The sequence below is a fragment of the Trachinotus anak genome, unplaced genomic scaffold (assembly GCF_046630095.1).
Source record: "Trachinotus anak isolate AG129_WGS33_773 ecotype Australia unplaced genomic scaffold, CSIRO_AGI_Tana_v1 ptg000008l, whole genome shotgun sequence".
NCBI classification, from domain to species: domain Eukaryota; kingdom Metazoa; phylum Chordata; class Actinopteri; order Carangiformes; family Carangidae; genus Trachinotus; species Trachinotus anak.
Window position 1 is genome coordinate 7,977,322 of NW_027273859.1, and position 16,800 is coordinate 7,994,121.

General features: G+C 39.5%; 2 protein-coding genes across 2 annotated transcripts; one reads left to right on the forward strand and one right to left on the reverse strand.

Annotated features, from left to right (window-relative positions):
• Window positions 1–106: 106 nt before the first annotated feature.
• kctd9a (potassium channel tetramerization domain containing 9a) lies at window positions 107–5,530 on the reverse strand. Its single transcript, XM_071482266.1, has 12 exons — window positions 5,339–5,530; window positions 4,903–5,024; window positions 4,776–4,819; window positions 4,589–4,685; window positions 4,391–4,449; window positions 4,153–4,281; window positions 3,944–4,011; window positions 3,760–3,855; window positions 3,515–3,664; window positions 2,955–3,060; window positions 2,740–2,873; window positions 107–1,707 (listed from the first exon to the last, which is right to left on the reverse strand). The coding sequence occupies exons 1-12, from the start codon at window positions 5,384–5,386 to the stop codon at window positions 1,591–1,593; spliced, it is 1,170 nt and encodes a 389-aa protein (XP_071338367.1). The 5' UTR covers window positions 5,387–5,530; the 3' UTR covers window positions 107–1,590.
• A 379-nt stretch (window positions 5,531–5,909) lies between these two features.
• On the forward strand, window positions 5,910–7,613 carry ankrd39 (ankyrin repeat domain 39). Its single transcript, XM_071482271.1, has 4 exons — window positions 5,910–6,348; window positions 6,581–6,684; window positions 6,785–6,988; window positions 7,093–7,613. The coding sequence occupies exons 1-4, from the start codon at window positions 6,255–6,257 to the stop codon at window positions 7,237–7,239; spliced, it is 549 nt and encodes a 182-aa protein (XP_071338372.1). The 5' UTR covers window positions 5,910–6,254; the 3' UTR covers window positions 7,240–7,613.
• Window positions 7,614–16,800: the final 9,187 nt, after the last annotated feature.

The following is a 16,800-nucleotide window of genomic DNA, read 5'->3' on the forward strand; positions in this document are numbered from 1 at the left end:
ATTTCCAGCTATTTATTTGTCATTTTCTGGACTTTTATGATGTATTTTGAACATACAAAACAAAAACATCCATTCATTTCCAACTGAGACACAATAAATACAGACATCTTCTTCTTCATTGTAGTTTATTTATAACAGTCATTTAATGGAAATATATATATTTCCATGGTCGAGTGCAATAATCATAGGTAGGGAGACCAACATCACTCCCTCTCTCAAACACAAACCAATCTTTGCCGCATATTGCATTCAGTGAGAAGTATTAAAATAAATAACCATAACTCTTCAGTTGATTTTCACACTCAAGGTGAAATACACAATATGATTGCCTTCATCATTCATTCTCACAGGCTGGGTACCTACTATTGAACTTAGTGAATAGTATTGCATCGGAGCAGCTTTGAGCTACAGCTAGAGAAACTTCACCAGTTAAAGACGAGTATAGCTCTTCACACATGCAAACGGACACTGTCCAGTAAGAACTGAAGTGAGACCCTAGACAAAACAGCTGACAACACCTGTCCACTCTAATAGTGATTTTTTTGGGAAGATTTGGAAGCGCTGGATTTGATTTACATAAGATTACAAGCACCAAAAATTTTTGGTGAAAAGGTATAACATGTTACAAGTTAACATATACTTGTGCAAATAGGTTCAAAGCATGATTAAGTGATATACATTGATACATGGATCATGTTTCCAGGTAAACCCACTTTGACAATACGAACACATAAAAATGGCTTTCTGTTAAAGCACGACAAGTTGGATTATTTCCTCATAATGGTAAGAATAATGAATGACATACATAAACATGATAAGAGACAGTGCCACAGTCAAATGCATGCAACTGTGGATCACTCACACACCGGATTAAAAAAAAAAGAGGTAGATTCACAGAGCAAAACAAAACAGGGAAAGTTTTTAACATCACAATATTTCAAAGTAGGAAAGGAGAAACCTCACAGCTGTAAATTATGTATTGCATACCCAAGCTGTGTTTATAACTAGCCTGCCGCATAGTTTTACGGTGCACTAACATCACTTTTAGCCTTTTAGACTGTGCTATTGTATGGCTTTGGCTTGCATTGCTTCCTTTATAATAGTTGAACCCAGCAAAAATTAAGTTACATAGTTAAAAAGTAATATATAATGACACAGTTATTGGTAAGTGACCCCTTCAATTTCTGCTACAGCAGCATTCAGTGAAGCTCAGTGCTCTGAACTTTACCACGCACAGATAATCTGATTTTGACTCCCATTAATGTAACATGTCAGTATAGTCACTGGATTGCATCCAGACACATCTACATACACTAGTAACATGACTTTGTTTTGGTGATATATGCAGCTTAACATTTAAAAACATCCTACCATAAAAACATACATGATCAACCCTGGATAAATTCTAGTGCAAGATATTTAAAGCTAACATAATATTGGTGGAATGCCAGGGATGTGCATACAACTACCTGTACTGCAGACAGGTAAAGAGAGATTGATAGTAGGGTAGTATGGCAGAGGCTGACTGGAGGAAAGGAGCATTAAAGAAGCCAGCTGTGGCCCCCACTGCACTTGCAGGTGTGTGCTGAGTTATCTGACGCTCTGTGACATGTGCAGAGGGGTCAGCATCTCTTCAAAAATGGCTCCTTTTACATTGGACCCTCTCAGGTTGGCTTCTTGTAGATCGCAGCCAGACAGATCACAGTTCTGTAAAAAAGAAATTTTAAAAAAATTGCAGCTGGGACAAAATGGTAAGACAGGAGGATTAAATGGACGTGATAAAATAGCTGCAATTTTAGAGAAGAATTCTAATGTACTATTTTATACAGAAGGCTGAAAAGTATTCACATTTTGCTGGTGATATAATTCCAGACAAAGAGCTGCAACAAAGGATTATTGATTACTGACTAGGTCATGATCTTAGTTTATGAAATGTTAATGTGAAAATAGTCAAAAATGTACACAGCAATTTCTCACTGTCCATGCTGACATATTTAGATTGCTTGTTTTTGTGTAAAACACATACATATTCAGGTTTCAGCCATATAGCACAAAGAAAATCAGCTTTTTTGTTAAAAAATGACTTTAATAAATCATTAAGAATGTTGCTAATGACTTTTTTGGTTTATCATCTAATCATTGCTCTGGTTCTATGGCTACTCTGAAAGCTTCTGTAAACCCAAAGCATTTATGGTTCAATGTTATTTTATCCTCCAGAAAAGAATTAATGAAATCTGATATATTAATTGGTGGCTATCACACATACTTCAGGTTTAAAAAGCTAGTCCTCTACATTAAAACACAAGCTAAAGTTCACTCAAAAACTTGCTCTTCTTACAGTCTGGCAAAATAAAACTGAAATGCCAGGGAGCACTTTTATCTACTTGCAAAAATAAATCTCAGACATAAACAATCATTAAATTCTAATAGAGATAAATAAGAAAATATAATGAATTGTATCCACTGTATTAGCTGCCATCTACTGGTGGGTTTGACCGCATATTACCATAAAATTCACAGATCCTGCTGCTGAACTACCCGAGAAAAAGCCATTTTGGCAAAAGCTCTGGGATGTGCAACAAAAATATAGTAATAAATTGAAAATTATCTAAGAAAACATTTATTCAGATCTGCACCACCTCATCCTTTTTGGCCCTAAAAAGTTGCTGTAAATAAGACTGGCAGCTGAGTCAACATGAGCATTTTTAGAGGGTAACCCTTCTGGTGGCCTTAACTCACCTCAAGATCAGTCCCTGCTAAAGTGGCTCCCCGAAGATTGCAGTTCTTCAGCTTTGCATTTTTCAGAGTGGCCACGCGCAGGTTGATACCGGTCATTTGGCTTCCTTCCATGTCAACCCCTTTCAGATTAGCACCTGGTTACAAAATCATTTGGTTAAATCATGACTGCAAATGTGGGACAGCGTCTTCTTTGATCAAAAATTGTGGCAGACTACCTTCCAGGTTCGCCTTCAGTCCAGATGGATCTTCAAAATTGCATCCTTTGAGAGAAGCTCCCTCAGCGTTGGAACAGAGCATCTTCACCCCTTGTAAATTAGCACCCTTCAAAACACAAACCAAAACATCAATTGAAGTTATGCTTTACTGCTTATGTGAATTTGTAAAAAAAGGTGTTACATTACCAGAGTGAGGCTACAGCCGCACTTTAAAATACATCACTTTTGCCATGTATGCCTGGCATCCATACTACTACAAGAGTTCTTGAGGCCCTTGAGGAAAAAAACTGTCTGCTTATTTATTTATTTTTTTTTCAACTGAGATTTTCAAATGTGCAGCGGGTGTGAAATGGCTGCAAACCAAAAGTCAAGTCCACTGGTCACCAGAGGGAAGGCCAACAATTAAAAATAACACAAAAACACATCTTAGAAGAGGGAAATGCTTGCTTCCCCAGAGTGGAAAAAGATTTGACTGCATTCTGCACTTACTTCACATCACCTGATACAGTACGTGCACATGAATCATTTAGTGCTGACAAGAAAAGAGTTTTCAGACTTACATCCAGGTTGGCTCCAGAAAGATCAGCCCGCTCCAGATTGGAACAGCACAGGTTGGCATGTGTCAGATTGCAGCGGCTCAGATTAGCCATTTTGAAATTTATGTAGCGCAGATCAAGTCGGGACAGATCAGCACCACTGAAATTAAGTCCCTAAAAACATTAAGAGTAATAGTGTCAAATGTTAACTTGATACGGTGACATGATGGGGGGGGGTGGGGGGTGGAAATACTGTCATTAAGCTGTACCTGACAGCGTAGCTCTGACTTGGTGGGTGTTGCCAGAAGAAAACGAACAAACTCCTTGCGGGAAATGGGAGAGTGGTCCTCAGGTGGCTGTGCATTCTGTTTAGAAAGTAACCATGTGGTCAGTCACGATGCAGTCAAGGGAGGGATCACATCACTAATGTAGATGTTTGCCTTCCACACTTACCTTGATTGCTACTTCCAGCTGTTCAGCCAGCTGCTCAATTCCAAAGAACCGAGCCTCTTCGAGGACACCTGGAGGACATTTAGGACAATGCTACTAATCCGTGCTTCATTTCTAACTTTATAAGAAAATTGTTGTGGGAATTTTAGGTAGTGATCCTCTTCAAAGTTATTGAGATAGACTTCATCATTTAGGATGTGTTATAAGCTTACCTCGTATATTAATGCCTTCGTTGATGATGAGCTGACCATGTCTCAAGTAGTTGAGAATAGGTTCAAAGTATTCAGGGCTGCGGTCAATTAGATAAGCCCCATGCTCGTCCTGCTTGTTCCCCCACACATCTGGAGCAAACACAGGTTGACAAAACCCATTCAAAAGGTGGCTCACATTTGAAAAATAAAATATTAAATGGTTACTGACTGGCTAGTCTGCTCTGTGGCAATAATTTACCTTTCTCTCGGAACATGTGAGCAAGCATACTCTCTGGCTCTTTGCTGACCAAGGTGCTCCTGAACACAAAACAGACACAGTAAGCAAAGGAGAAACTTATATATAAAAGTTAACATAAACAAACACTGTGGTATCAAAATCTCAAGTCTTCTGTGATATGTGTATTACTAGTGAACACAGCATTAAAACCGCAGATACCTGGTGGTGGTGAAGAGACGCCCACCAATATTAAGGGTCAGCCAATCAGTGTGTGCTCCATGTGGATCAGATCTAACCTTGGCTTCATTTTGAGGATCTGTGAAATAAAGAAAGTGTTCCCGAAGCCATGTACACACTTTCACTGACAGTGGATGGAAACTCCTGCAGCAGACAATACAGCACTCACCTATAAATGGATCTCCTTCAGACACATACAGCACGTCGTCATCTCTGTTAAAGGCACAAATAGACTCAATGAGGTGACAGGTCCTTTATGTTTCAGCAGCATTTTTATTAGTACCGTGTGAGCTTACCTTATAAGGGCAATGTCATCTATAAGACCACCCTTCCCATTGTATAAACTAGAGGCTTTGATTCCTAACTTATTGCTTGCTACGGACAGTAGGTCGGACAAGGTCCCATACACTGCTACAACCTAGAAAGAAAACAGAAATAGAAATCAGTGGGTTGTCAGGGATTGAAGTCTGAAGCAAAATGGGTCACTCCTGTCTAAAAGATTAATGAGTCGCAGTTAGCAGTGAGCTAATAGTTACGTTTATCTTACATGTGGAAAGAATGTATTAAAGGGTAAAGTAAACCACATGACTGCTCTTCATAATCTGCAGTCGTTACAATGTACAGCTGGTTAGTTACCTATAATAATGAAACACGTATGCTCAGTGGAAAAAGCCAGTCATACTGCGGCCCAAGCTCCCACACTGAGCAGCCTGTCTAACAGTTGTTACCCACCTTGCCATTTTTAGATGTCCCGTTAATAAATAACGTAACTCTTCTCATTCTTTATGCGCTTTGGTTATAAGTACTTTGCTATAATTTCAACAATGATGTAGCTTTAGCCAGCTACTTGTTTGCCGATCTAAGCTGGCTAGCTAGCTGCATCAGACAACAACACGAGACAAGAGGTGCCTTCACACGCTTGCAGGGAAAATGGGATTATGAGATTTTAATCTTCAACGAGGCTGTGAGGCGCATTTTTTAAATTTATAGCCATACCTGGGCTTAGGAGTATTGCATAGTTATGATATTATATTTATTATCAGTGAATTATTTACATACATTTTATTTATGCTAATGTATTGAATGAAACAGAAGGGAAAATATGACACATATCACTAATTGACAATAAAAATGATATTCAAGTGTTTTATAATGTAGAAATACACGGACTGACCGGTTACACTAATACACCTGTCCCAATCATCACAGCACAAAGTTGTAAGTCAATTGTTTTTCTAAACAGTTCTGGGTCGACCGAGAGCACTTGAACGGTACCTTCGGGCTGCAGCTCTGTGATTGGTCGGGTTGCTCATACGTATCTTCGTGCGTCGGGTGTTCTGCTGTAAACGAAAAGTTGTTGTTAATGTTTTGTTTGACAAACAGTAATGTGGCTGTGAGTCTGAATTGTAGTATAATGTATTTTAGTCATTTGTTTAAACATTTACTGGCTTCTTTATTTTTGGGACCGTATGTTCGGAAGCTAGCTAGTGGTTGACCATTGAAGATAGAAGAAGAAACACAGAACCGTCAAACAGCAAGATGCTACCAATTGTAAATTCATATCTGTGACTTAAAAAATTAGCAGTGTTCAGCTTCAGGTTTGACTCATTCTGGGGCAATTCTTATTCTGTTTGTGCTGATAAATACAATGGCGTCTGACAGACAGCACTGCTCATGCTGCTCCCATCCAGTCTCCTCTCCCAGTGTTTACCAGACGCTGAGTGAAATGGATTTTGAACGAGGTTTGCACTCTTGTGTTAAGGATGTAGTGGCAAAGTTAAACCATGTTACTGATGCAGTTATAGTATAGACAAGATATATTTGTAGTCTCTCTCACTAAAGGGGTCAATATAAAACTGATGCACATTTCATTTTTCATTAAATGACTTGGGCTAACAGTTATTTTCATTCCTGATTTGACTGGTGTGTCAGTGAAGTACAATGCTGTATTGTGTTGTTAATTCTTCTATGCAGGTATCTGGTCTGCTGCAATGGATGGAGACCTAGAGAGGGTTGAGTCCTTGGTCCAGAAAGGCACAGACCCAAACCTGAGAGACTCATCTGGATACACAGCTCTGGTGAGTTTGCTGGGAAGATGTTTTGGCTGTAAGTGCTATATTGTCCTCTCTTCTCATGTATATATATTGCTCCCTCATTTCTGTGTGTTTTTCGTCTCAGCATTATGCAAGTCGCAGTGGTCACCTTGCTGTGTGCAAGTTTCTTCTTGAGAATGGTGCCTGTGCATCTCCCCAGACACCAGGCGGTGCCACACCACTGCATCGATCAGCTTACTGTGGTCACCTGGATGTGGTTAGACTCCTTGTACACCACAAGGCAGATCCAAGGCTCTGTGATGACGATGGTGCATCCCCTTTACATAAGGTACAGAATTGTTAGCGGTAACATCACAAAACCTTTCCTGAGAGATCGTTTGAGGATCATTTAACTGGTACCTGCATTTGTTTCTCTGCTGAATGCTGGAGCAGGCTGCAGAACAGGGTCATGAAGAGGTGTGTCAGCTGCTTCTTGAGCAGTGTCCAGCACTCTGCAGCCAGGCGAACAAGAGGCTCCAGCTACCCTACCAGCTGGCACAGCAGGGAGCTCTGCAGGAGCTCTTAAAACCACCTCGGTGACGATGGACACATTGCATCTGGAGCATGCTGAGTTGCTAAGATCAGACAAATGACATGACCTCAAAACATACTAGGTGAGGTCCACTTAAGTCAGGATCACGTTGACCTGCATTCACTACATCGGGCTACTGTTTTTCTCAACTGAACATCAGCAAAGAGCGACTGAATGAAACAAGATGAACACACATTACATTTTCTAGCTTTATGCCATAAACATCATCCTGTTTTTGGTTTCTAGTTATTTGCTTGTCTCATGATTAAAGATCGTAACATATAGAAACCAAATAACATGAGTTTCCACTGTCTGCCACTGCTGCACTGTTATCAGGTAGTTGGAATAAAATAAAATTTAACAAATCTGTTTCATTAACAAATCATGGCTGCCATCTCCAGATTCTTCCAATCATTGACCACGACCTTTGAGGGGAAAAAAAGTGCATCAGCCTTTGTGTTATCATGTGCAAGTTATAGATAATAAAAATAAATCAGTTAATGATAATAGATAATAAATGATAAGTGATGAAAAATCAAGGCATACTCCCACCTCACCATCTGATGTGGTGTTTATGGCTGAAACTTGACACCTCGATGCTGTGTAGGCACTCTGAACTTCAATGTGCATTTGTTGATGCTTTCAGAGTGGAATTACCCTGACATACAGCTTTCTAAGTTCAGTTCAGGTGCAGAATTTGCATACAGGTTAGCTGCTGACAGACAGGAACAGCAGTCCAGTTTGAAAAGCACTAAGTCTTGTTATGAGTAGTGAAGTTTCTCTTTTAAAATACTGCACTTAAAACCACTATGGTTTTGGTGTTTGATTTTAAATGGACAGAAAGCAACATATAAATACATTAATGCATCAGAATGATTTGAAAGACATAGTTACATAAAAAATATCAACACAAAATTCAACCTAGCAAATCAAACAGCTCCTAAAGCATCTTATAAGCCTCATATAAGTGGTTAGGGGATGATGGGTTGGAGTCAAGGAATTGTTATCACATACTGAATTTGCACAGTGCACTCCAAACACCAGCATTTGTCCTCACTGCAGCAGTAATGATTGTATACTTTGAAGATGTGCCATATATGTGGTTGGTGAAGATGTGGTTGTCATTATATCAAACTTATAATGACCATAAAGCTTTCTATTCTATTCTATTCTAAGATGTGCCATGTTTGAGACAGAGGTTTGTGTTAAAACTGGAGGTAAGCATGTTCCTAATGTTAGGGTTGTTTGTTTACATTTGTCTGGCAAATTTATGTGGCCTGGTCATGCTGGGCTTTTTTCAAATCTCCAGCAGCAGGGGGAGCTATTGTCTTAGAAGCAGCCAGTGTTTTTTTTTTCAGTACACCATGTGAATTAGCTGGCATCTTACACACAGTGACCTCATTCGATCCTCTCAGCTCACTGTTGGAAAGCTCAACGGAGTAACTGTTAGAAAGAGAGAAAAGCATCAGTACTTTACAATGATAACAGATAGCACCATGGATGGACACCACAGTTCAGCCAAGTTATGTACGGTATATATGCCACCGTACTGGGTCATTTACTGTATATTAATGAAATTATCAATCAAACACTTCAACAGATTTTTATTTTTTTTAAACTGCTGAAAAATCTGATAATTTTGACACATTCCTAAATTTGACGTGGTCTTTAGGAACTCAGGCTCATCTTACATATTTTACTAGTGACCTGTTGCTAGCAACATGTCTCAGCTGCTTCTACTGTGTTAGTTTTATGTCTCTGTAACTATTTAGCAAAGACTTGAGACCTGCTGCTTCTAGGGTAAAGCATTTACACTTTTCTGCTCTGAGAGCAGATGCTGATGATTTGTATATTTGGAGAGGTAATGACATGAAACCTCAACAATCCACTTATTTGGAAGTTCTGGCTCCTGTTTTGTCATACCTGTGGTTTTTGTTGCATCTCTGTGTATCACTGTGACCTATAATGGAAGATTGAGCTAAATTAAAAGTAGTGATAATTAATAGTTTTACTAACACATATTTTAAAGAAAACTATTGCTTAACAGTTTTTAGCCTTTCTCTTGCTGCTGTCACTGAGATGACTCGTCTTTTCATAGATTATCAAAGGCACAACACATTACTGAGTACTTTTTTAACTGGTATTTATATGCAAGGGGAACAAAGGATGAAAGCCTGGGGGTGAATAAAGGATGTTGATATTTCCATATCTCTTGAAACAGATGGAAATACTTTCAACTATTGTCTCACTTACTTACTTATTCAAAGCATGTTCAATAAGTAACACATGCACATACAAGAGGCAGATACCTCTTCCCCTCAGCCTTCCGCAGAGGAGCAAGTACTGCACTTCTTCTGCGCTCCTGCAGTCCGCACAAAAGCAAACCCACGACTGAAACCTCTTGCTGCAGTCTGAGGAACTTTCATTGGGTCCGCTGGTGGGTGGTGTTTCCAAACTACCTTCAAACCACATCCAGCACCGTGACTGGAGGGGTGCCAGGCCACATCTGGAGCTCATTGCAGCTGACGCCACACAGCACAAGGAGATGGGGTGTCGGGGGGCGGGGGGTGGGATGGGGGTATTTTAGCTCAGAAAACCGAGCCAAGAGAGCTGTTTACGCTCACTGACAAGTTCCTCCTTCCACCCAGCTGAGGATCTGATCACTCGACTTGAGTGCCACATGTCAGTAATAGCAGTGTTTGACTCAACCTTTTTTCTCTTGTCACTGAGGAGATTGGTTAGAAGATATCCCTGTTTGATATCTAAATGGCTCAACAAACAAAAGCACATTATGCTATTTGAATCAAACCAGTAATTTTGACTGGTGCACAGACTATCACACCCGCCCACAGCTCCCTCTGATTGTTCCCTTGCCAGGTTCTATGTAACATAATCAAAGGTGATGTCTTAGATTTGCTAGCAGTGAGCGAGGTAATGAAAACCCTCTGTGTCACTCGGTAAAACCTGGAGGAATGTTAAAGGGCCTCATTCGTTTTTGATAATTTTTCATGAGCTGGTTTGAATTTGAAAGCTGCTTTGCCCCTTTATGTGGAAACAATCAGAAACGGGCCTGTGCTGGGTGAAAATGAGCAGCTATGTCGGAAAGAAAAAAGACATTTTCCACCCTTTTTCAAAAGTTACTTTCAAACAACTGTGCTACTTCACTCACTTTTGTCTGTAACGAGTAACATCTAGAGGGATATAGCATAATTTTTATGTCTGGCTTTTGCAAGCTTTCACGTAATGTGAGGACTTGGAGAGGACTCCACAAGACGAGGAATTTGGATTACAGCTCTGTTTAGTGAGATTTATTTGGAAAGCAATGAAACTTCCTGGCCCTGGAACCCACTTCCACCATAATGAGCCCAAGTTAAACCAGCACTGGATGTTATTTTCCTCAGAAATAGAAGGTGGTCTGTATGCCATGTTTGTGTGGAGGATTTGTAGTCAGTGCTTTGCACTTTATTTTAAACAGCGCTTCAGTCTGAGAGTGGACGAGAAGAACAGCTTGTGCTCTGTGTATATTCCTCCACTTTGAGAATTTGGTTCAAGCTGTTAACTTAGTTGTTTTGTGACTATAAATGGGTGTAGTTCAACACCAAGAAGTATGTAATCCAACATTGTATTTGATCGTGCCTGATGTCAATTTTCCCCATTTAGGTGACATCAGGATGCTTGTAAAAGGGTCATCTGGCCCTTATCTTTCCTGTGTCCACCTGTACAAAACTAATGCCAGTCTCTGGCCTCCCAGCTGCCCTGGCAGAGCCGGACCTGTCTGAGTTATCCCAAAGTAATCAGGTAAATGGCTGGCAGATGGGCTCACATTAAAAAGTGCAGTACCAGACTCTGTCATGGAGGACCGCCCCACACCGTTTCATCTGCTTTGGGGAAGTGGGAGTCGGGGTGTTGGGTGAGGGGGCGTGTGTAATCAAATCTACGGGAGCTGCTCCTCAGAGATGCTGCATAATCCAATATAGGTCCACTCCCACTTCAAAGCAGCATGTTGTCTGCTGGTTGAAGTGATGTTGCAGATCTTACGATCCCACTTTCCAGGTCAGCAGGTGATGAGAGCCATGAGTCCAGAGGGCTGCAGCTCAGCTCTTCCCAGCAATTAACATTGCAACTGTGGAAACTGTTAGGCTTATCAGGTGATGCAGCCTCACACAAACAGGACCGTGTGATATAAGGTTTTTGAAGACGTAATCAACATACTTGTGAGTTTTAGATTTAGATTTGGATTCATCCACATTCAGCCATGAGAATTTGGGTTCCCGTAGCCACGCTTGGACTAAAATGCACATCTGGATAATGTCAAAATGTCCCTATACATGCAACCATAGTCATGAAAAAGTTTCCTCGGGAAGTAGGGCTGAGTAAACGTTCTGTGATTTTTGTAATATTGTTGGTATATTTGTGGGGGGAAAGTTTTTCCCATATGTTTTTTTCTTTTTTTCTACCTCATGGTGGATGTAAGTTTCTTTTTATTGATTATGGAGATGTAATCTTCTCAAAAGCATGGCCAGACAAACAGCCCATAAGCTGTACCATATGAGTCAGAGGACAATTAATGAAGCTTTTGGGATCATATATCTAGGTCCCATCATACTAGAAGGTTGTTAGAAATCAGTTTATCATGTATCATCTACCAAATCTGCAAAGGAACTTTACTCTGCTGTACACTGCATGCCACTTGTTCAGTTCACATATTGTCCACCCTATGGAGTTTTAATTTGCCTGTATATTCTCCATGTGTTTCTTTAATTACCTGTGCAGTTTATGGTGATGAGAGAATTCATTAAGTTACCTAGAGACTGTGGTTCAAAAGGATGGAGGTTTTGGCTGTCCATCATATTTTTATGTAATTCAACTGTACTGTGCTTTCACTGTTTTTAAAACATAAATAATATTATACTGTGTATGTCAAATTAAACCATTTAAACTATCTGTTTTAACCTAATTTTCCTCATGTTTTGTCACCATAGAATGATGTGAAATCCGAATGTGGGGGTTGAATATTGATCTCAGATACATCCAGCATCATCAATATGTAACTTAATGTTGAGGTAAGTGCTCAGGATCATTGTGTGAAGTAGTATTCAAAAGTACATATTCTCAGATACAAACTACTTAAAACAGTGGTATTTGTACTTTATCCTATTCTATACTTTTACTCCACTACAGTTTAAGGGAAAATATACTGCTTTTTACTTCATTACATTACTAGTTACTTTACAGACTTAGTTTCTAAATACAATATATACAGCATGATGAACTTGTAAAATGATGCATTGGTATATGATAAACTATCCAAGAGAATGTAAAGAGAATAAAATGAGGTCGACCTCATCCAATCAAACGTTAAAATGCTACTTACACATCAATCTGCTGGTAAGAGTAATCCAGTATAATAGTGTTTAATAGTATGACATTCACACACGGGCCATTTTCTGCATTACAGCTAGTTTTATTTTTTTTAATACTTAAAAAAATTTGCAGATAACATTGTACTTAAAGTATTTTAAATGTAGAATTTGTAATGGGGTATTTTTACGGTGTTAGGTTACGGTGTTACGGTGTTCTTCCGCCAATGGTGAAGTAAAAGGACAGAATCAAGAAAAATACTTAAAAAACACACAAAAAAAAGCTCATTAATACTACAAATGATGTTAAAAAAGACATTTTGGTCTTCAAATCTCATTAATGTGGTCAGACAAAGACCTATAGGCAACTGGATATTGGGAGATTGGAAATTTACATCTAAAAACTTTGATATATCAGGTTTATTCATGCACTGTTAATATTAGCAGATAAGAGGTTGACTTAACACAAAGACAAGATCCTGCAAATGCTCTTTATAAATCAGATTTGATAAATCACATTCCACATTGAATTTAGATATCAAGGAGAACATGGCTAGAGCACAATAGAAAACAAAACAACTGCATCTCATGGTAATCATTCACAACTGAAACAATGGAGCTGGCACCTCATTTGTTACTGAACAGCAAAATATTCACAACACCAGCGACAATGCTCCCATTCAGTGTGAATGTCCAGGGAGCGCAACAGCGGGCTGCACGTGTAATTGAACAAGATGGTTACGCTGATGAACTAAGACTCACAGAGGCTCACCGTGCCTCTGTCAGTAGGTGCCCAGCACACACTGGCCCATTCATATGCGCATTCCTGTCTCTCCACTCGCAGCCCAGCAGGTCCCTCTCTGCCACTCAGGACAGGGGCTGACGCACACAAAGGGTCTTCAATCTGCCTAAGACAACAGCCAGCATAAAGGCCCGGAAAGCCACAACAGCGTTATGTCAAAGAGTAGGCTGGGGGCGGTGAGCAGAGCTTGGGGGGCCTTGTGCAGAACAGGGGCACCGCTGATGGATGGATGAGGGCTGGGCTCAGACGACGTAGTGGAAGGCATGTCTGAGGTTTTTGTGCATAAAGGAGGATATTTGTACTTGCCCAGTAACAATGGAATGCAAACACGAAAAGCGAGGACAATAAAACACCACTTTGGGGTGATGAAGAAGCTGCTAGGGAAATCATCATGCAAAGCATCCCAGGGGCAGATATTGTTCACTCTGAGGATTGCATGACTCTGGGTTTGTTCTCATGCTGATGTGTGGCTTAGCCTGCCTTCAGTTTGCTTTTGCATAAGGTATTCCTGGCTTTAACAGTGTCCGGCACATTTCCTTACACTGAAAGGAAGTGAGGAGTGATCAGAAATGCCCCACCTCATCTTAAAACAGACTGTGCGCAGGCTGAGCTTTTGTCAGCAGCATCTAAGCAAAGGTGCAACTGACTGTAAAGCCCACACAGTCCTGTTCCTATCTCAGACGATGTAGATGGCTGATTTACATTATTTGACCCTTGTAGACAAACTGTGAACATTTTTAGCATTTCCCTACAGGTGAAAAATAACTGCACTGTGCAATTATTAATAAAAAAAATCATAAACTTTGTGCCGTCATTTTATAGCCACTCGGGTAAGTCCTGTCATTAAGCTTACCTACACGATTCTTCAGCTACCATGGTATGTACACATCACAGGGACAGGTTAATGTTTAGTGAATGAAGCTCTTTCAAATTAGCCCCACACTATACAAGCTTTTACTGTCCTGTGTGTATTAGCACTCGTTTAGAAATATAGACTGTGTGTCTCCCCTGTGCTGCTGTAAACAACTGAAGACCATCTTTTATTGGTCTGCAATTGCTTTCTGAAATTTTGTCGCATCTGTTTCACACAAATTTTTATCACCCTAAGCTGTCTCTGTTCAGACCGGGGTGAAGATTTCCAGAGTTTCAAACATATCACTCACCTCCTACCATCAGAGAAAAACAATAAGCAACTAAATGAATAAACAGTCACCATATGTAATAGATTCTGCCAAGACTTTCATGTCCTATGTTGAACTTTTTTTAATCATTAACAGCTTGATGAACATCTCAGGGGAACTCTTTATCAGTGGCACAAAAAGAAAAAGAAAGGCCTGTAAAATATCTGGTTTCAAACTGCTGTTGCATCAAAGATCAACATCTTGTAAGATGTGGCTGGTGGCAGCACGTGCACATTTAACTCTCACTATTTGTGACCCTAATAAACATGCATGGTTTTTCTCTGGTATGTATGCGGTTGTCAGATTCACACTTCATGTGCTTTATAGTTAGCTGTTCTGTTTGAAGTTGCAAGTTAATTTCAGCACAAAAAACATTTGACAAAAAAAAAAAAAAACGGAATATGTTTAGAAATGGTAAAAGAAAGAATGTTTGACCAAAATAAACTGATCTCAAAATGTTGCATAGAGACAGTATTGGCATCACAGACAGCCAGTCAGTATAACTTTAAGAAATAGTCAACATTTTGGGAATTATACCGTATGTATTTGCTTTCTTGCCAGGAGTTTGATGAGAAGATTGATACCCCTCTCATGACTGTATGTTAAATGTGAAGCTGCAGCTGGTTAGCGTAGCTTAGCATAAAGAAACAGCTTGCCAGCTCTGTCTAAAGGCAGCAAAATCTGCCAATGAACAAACTTGGAGGTGTAAAACCAGCGGCATTCTCCTTTAAGAAAAGTTACTGAACTGAATAGAGGTTTTAAACTAATTATAACACAGGTGACAAAGTTAACACTACGAGAGTGTAACATTCAAAACTTGCACCTACATGAGATGTGCATTTAATTATGTTGCATATTCTGAGTACCTGAGCATAACAAAGCAGCTGTTAACAAAATAATACTAATGATAATATTTCTACTAATGATAGTATTTCATGTCTGTCTTGCCCCTGAACTCTATTGTATAGTGGACTCAGAGGCAATGTCGGTATCTTGGTGGCTTTCCTGGTTTATGTTTATACAGCAGTTGTTCAGTTGAAATCTCTTCTTGTTCTTTCTGTTTATAATCTAAAATTGAAATTTAGATTGATTTTTTTTTTTTTTTTTTTTTAAGATTGATTACTCAATCAACACTTAATCTAATCTAAATGAGTAAAAGAAGCAATACATTGTGCAACATCATGCCAGGATCGATCCTCCTGTGTTTGCTGATAGGAGCTCAGGTTAGGGCTTGTGTTACAACCAATATAACAGCAATAAGATAATGTTTGCTTTCTCAGTAGAGGAGTAGAAGAGAATAGTGCAGCACCTACAAATCCAGAGCAGAAGTTTTTTTTTTTTTTTTATGAGATTCAGTTCTTGTTTTTGTGTGTGACTCTCCAGTACTGACCTTCACAGTGCAAAATTTGGATCTCCAGTAAAGTAAAGCAAATAATGAATGTCCCTAACATCACAGAGTTAATATTGCCTGGAAGATGAAAGGCCAACACATGTTGAATCGCAGATCTGTTTCTTTGTTTCCCAATCTTTAATCTAACTACCAAGCTGGGCTTCATGTGTCTCTGCTGCTTCAGTCGTCAATCATTTGTCAATTGTGACATTAAATCAAAGGCCGTATGAGCTCTTCAGATATGAGATATGTGTTTGATCAGGCAAAGCAAACTTGTGTTTGTGCTGAGTTGGCAGACACATTTGAAATTCTGATGCGCTTTGAAATGCTGCCAAAGCATATGATCTTAACACCAGCACAGTAAAGCTATTTTATAGTTGCTTTGAATAGGATGTTGATGAAAGTGCCTGTTTTCTGTTGGCGTATTAATATTCATGTTGGTTATCTGAAATTCTGCAAAGAAAAGCTGCTCAGATACATACTCATTTCCCGCTCTTTCAGTCAGTAAACGTCTCTGTACACATCTGCTTACACTGAGGAACCTTTGTTTTCTACCATCATGCTTTTAAAGAACATTATAAATGTGGTTTGGAAAACGTAGTCCTTATGTGTTTGTGAGCTCAACCTCTCTGTAAAATGCAATTAACACATTACTGTTCTTTTAAGTCTACATGGGGCTGTTCTCAGTGATCCTTAGAGTTTCATTCCAAAGTAAAAGTGGTGTTCAAAACAACGAAGCCTGTTTCCTATGGTTCGTAAAAGGGTTTCTGTCAAATTCAGTGACCTTATAGTGATCTTCTTAAACTCTATAGTTTAGATCAGTATAGATCTCTATA

Coding starts and splice junctions, on each gene's coding strand:
- kctd9a (XM_071482266.1), bottom strand. CDS start 5,386: ATGAGAAGAGTTACGTTATTTATTAACGGGACATCTAAAAATGGCAAG. Junction 4,686..4,775: donor TGAAGGAGATCCATTTATAG/GTGAGTGCTGTA, acceptor TTTATTTCACAG/ATCCTCAAAATGAAGCCAAG. Junction 4,450..4,588: donor CGTCTCTTCACCACCACCAG/GTATCTGCGGTT, acceptor TTTTGTGTTCAG/GAGCACCTTGGTCAGCAAAG.
- ankrd39 (XM_071482271.1), top strand. CDS start 6,255: ATGGCGTCTGACAGACAGCACTGCTCATGCTGCTCCCATCCAGTCTCC. Junction 6,685..6,784: donor CATCTGGATACACAGCTCTG/GTGAGTTTGCTG, acceptor TTTTCGTCTCAG/CATTATGCAAGTCGCAGTGG. Junction 6,989..7,092: donor GTGCATCCCCTTTACATAAG/GTACAGAATTGT, acceptor ATGCTGGAGCAG/GCTGCAGAACAGGGTCATGA.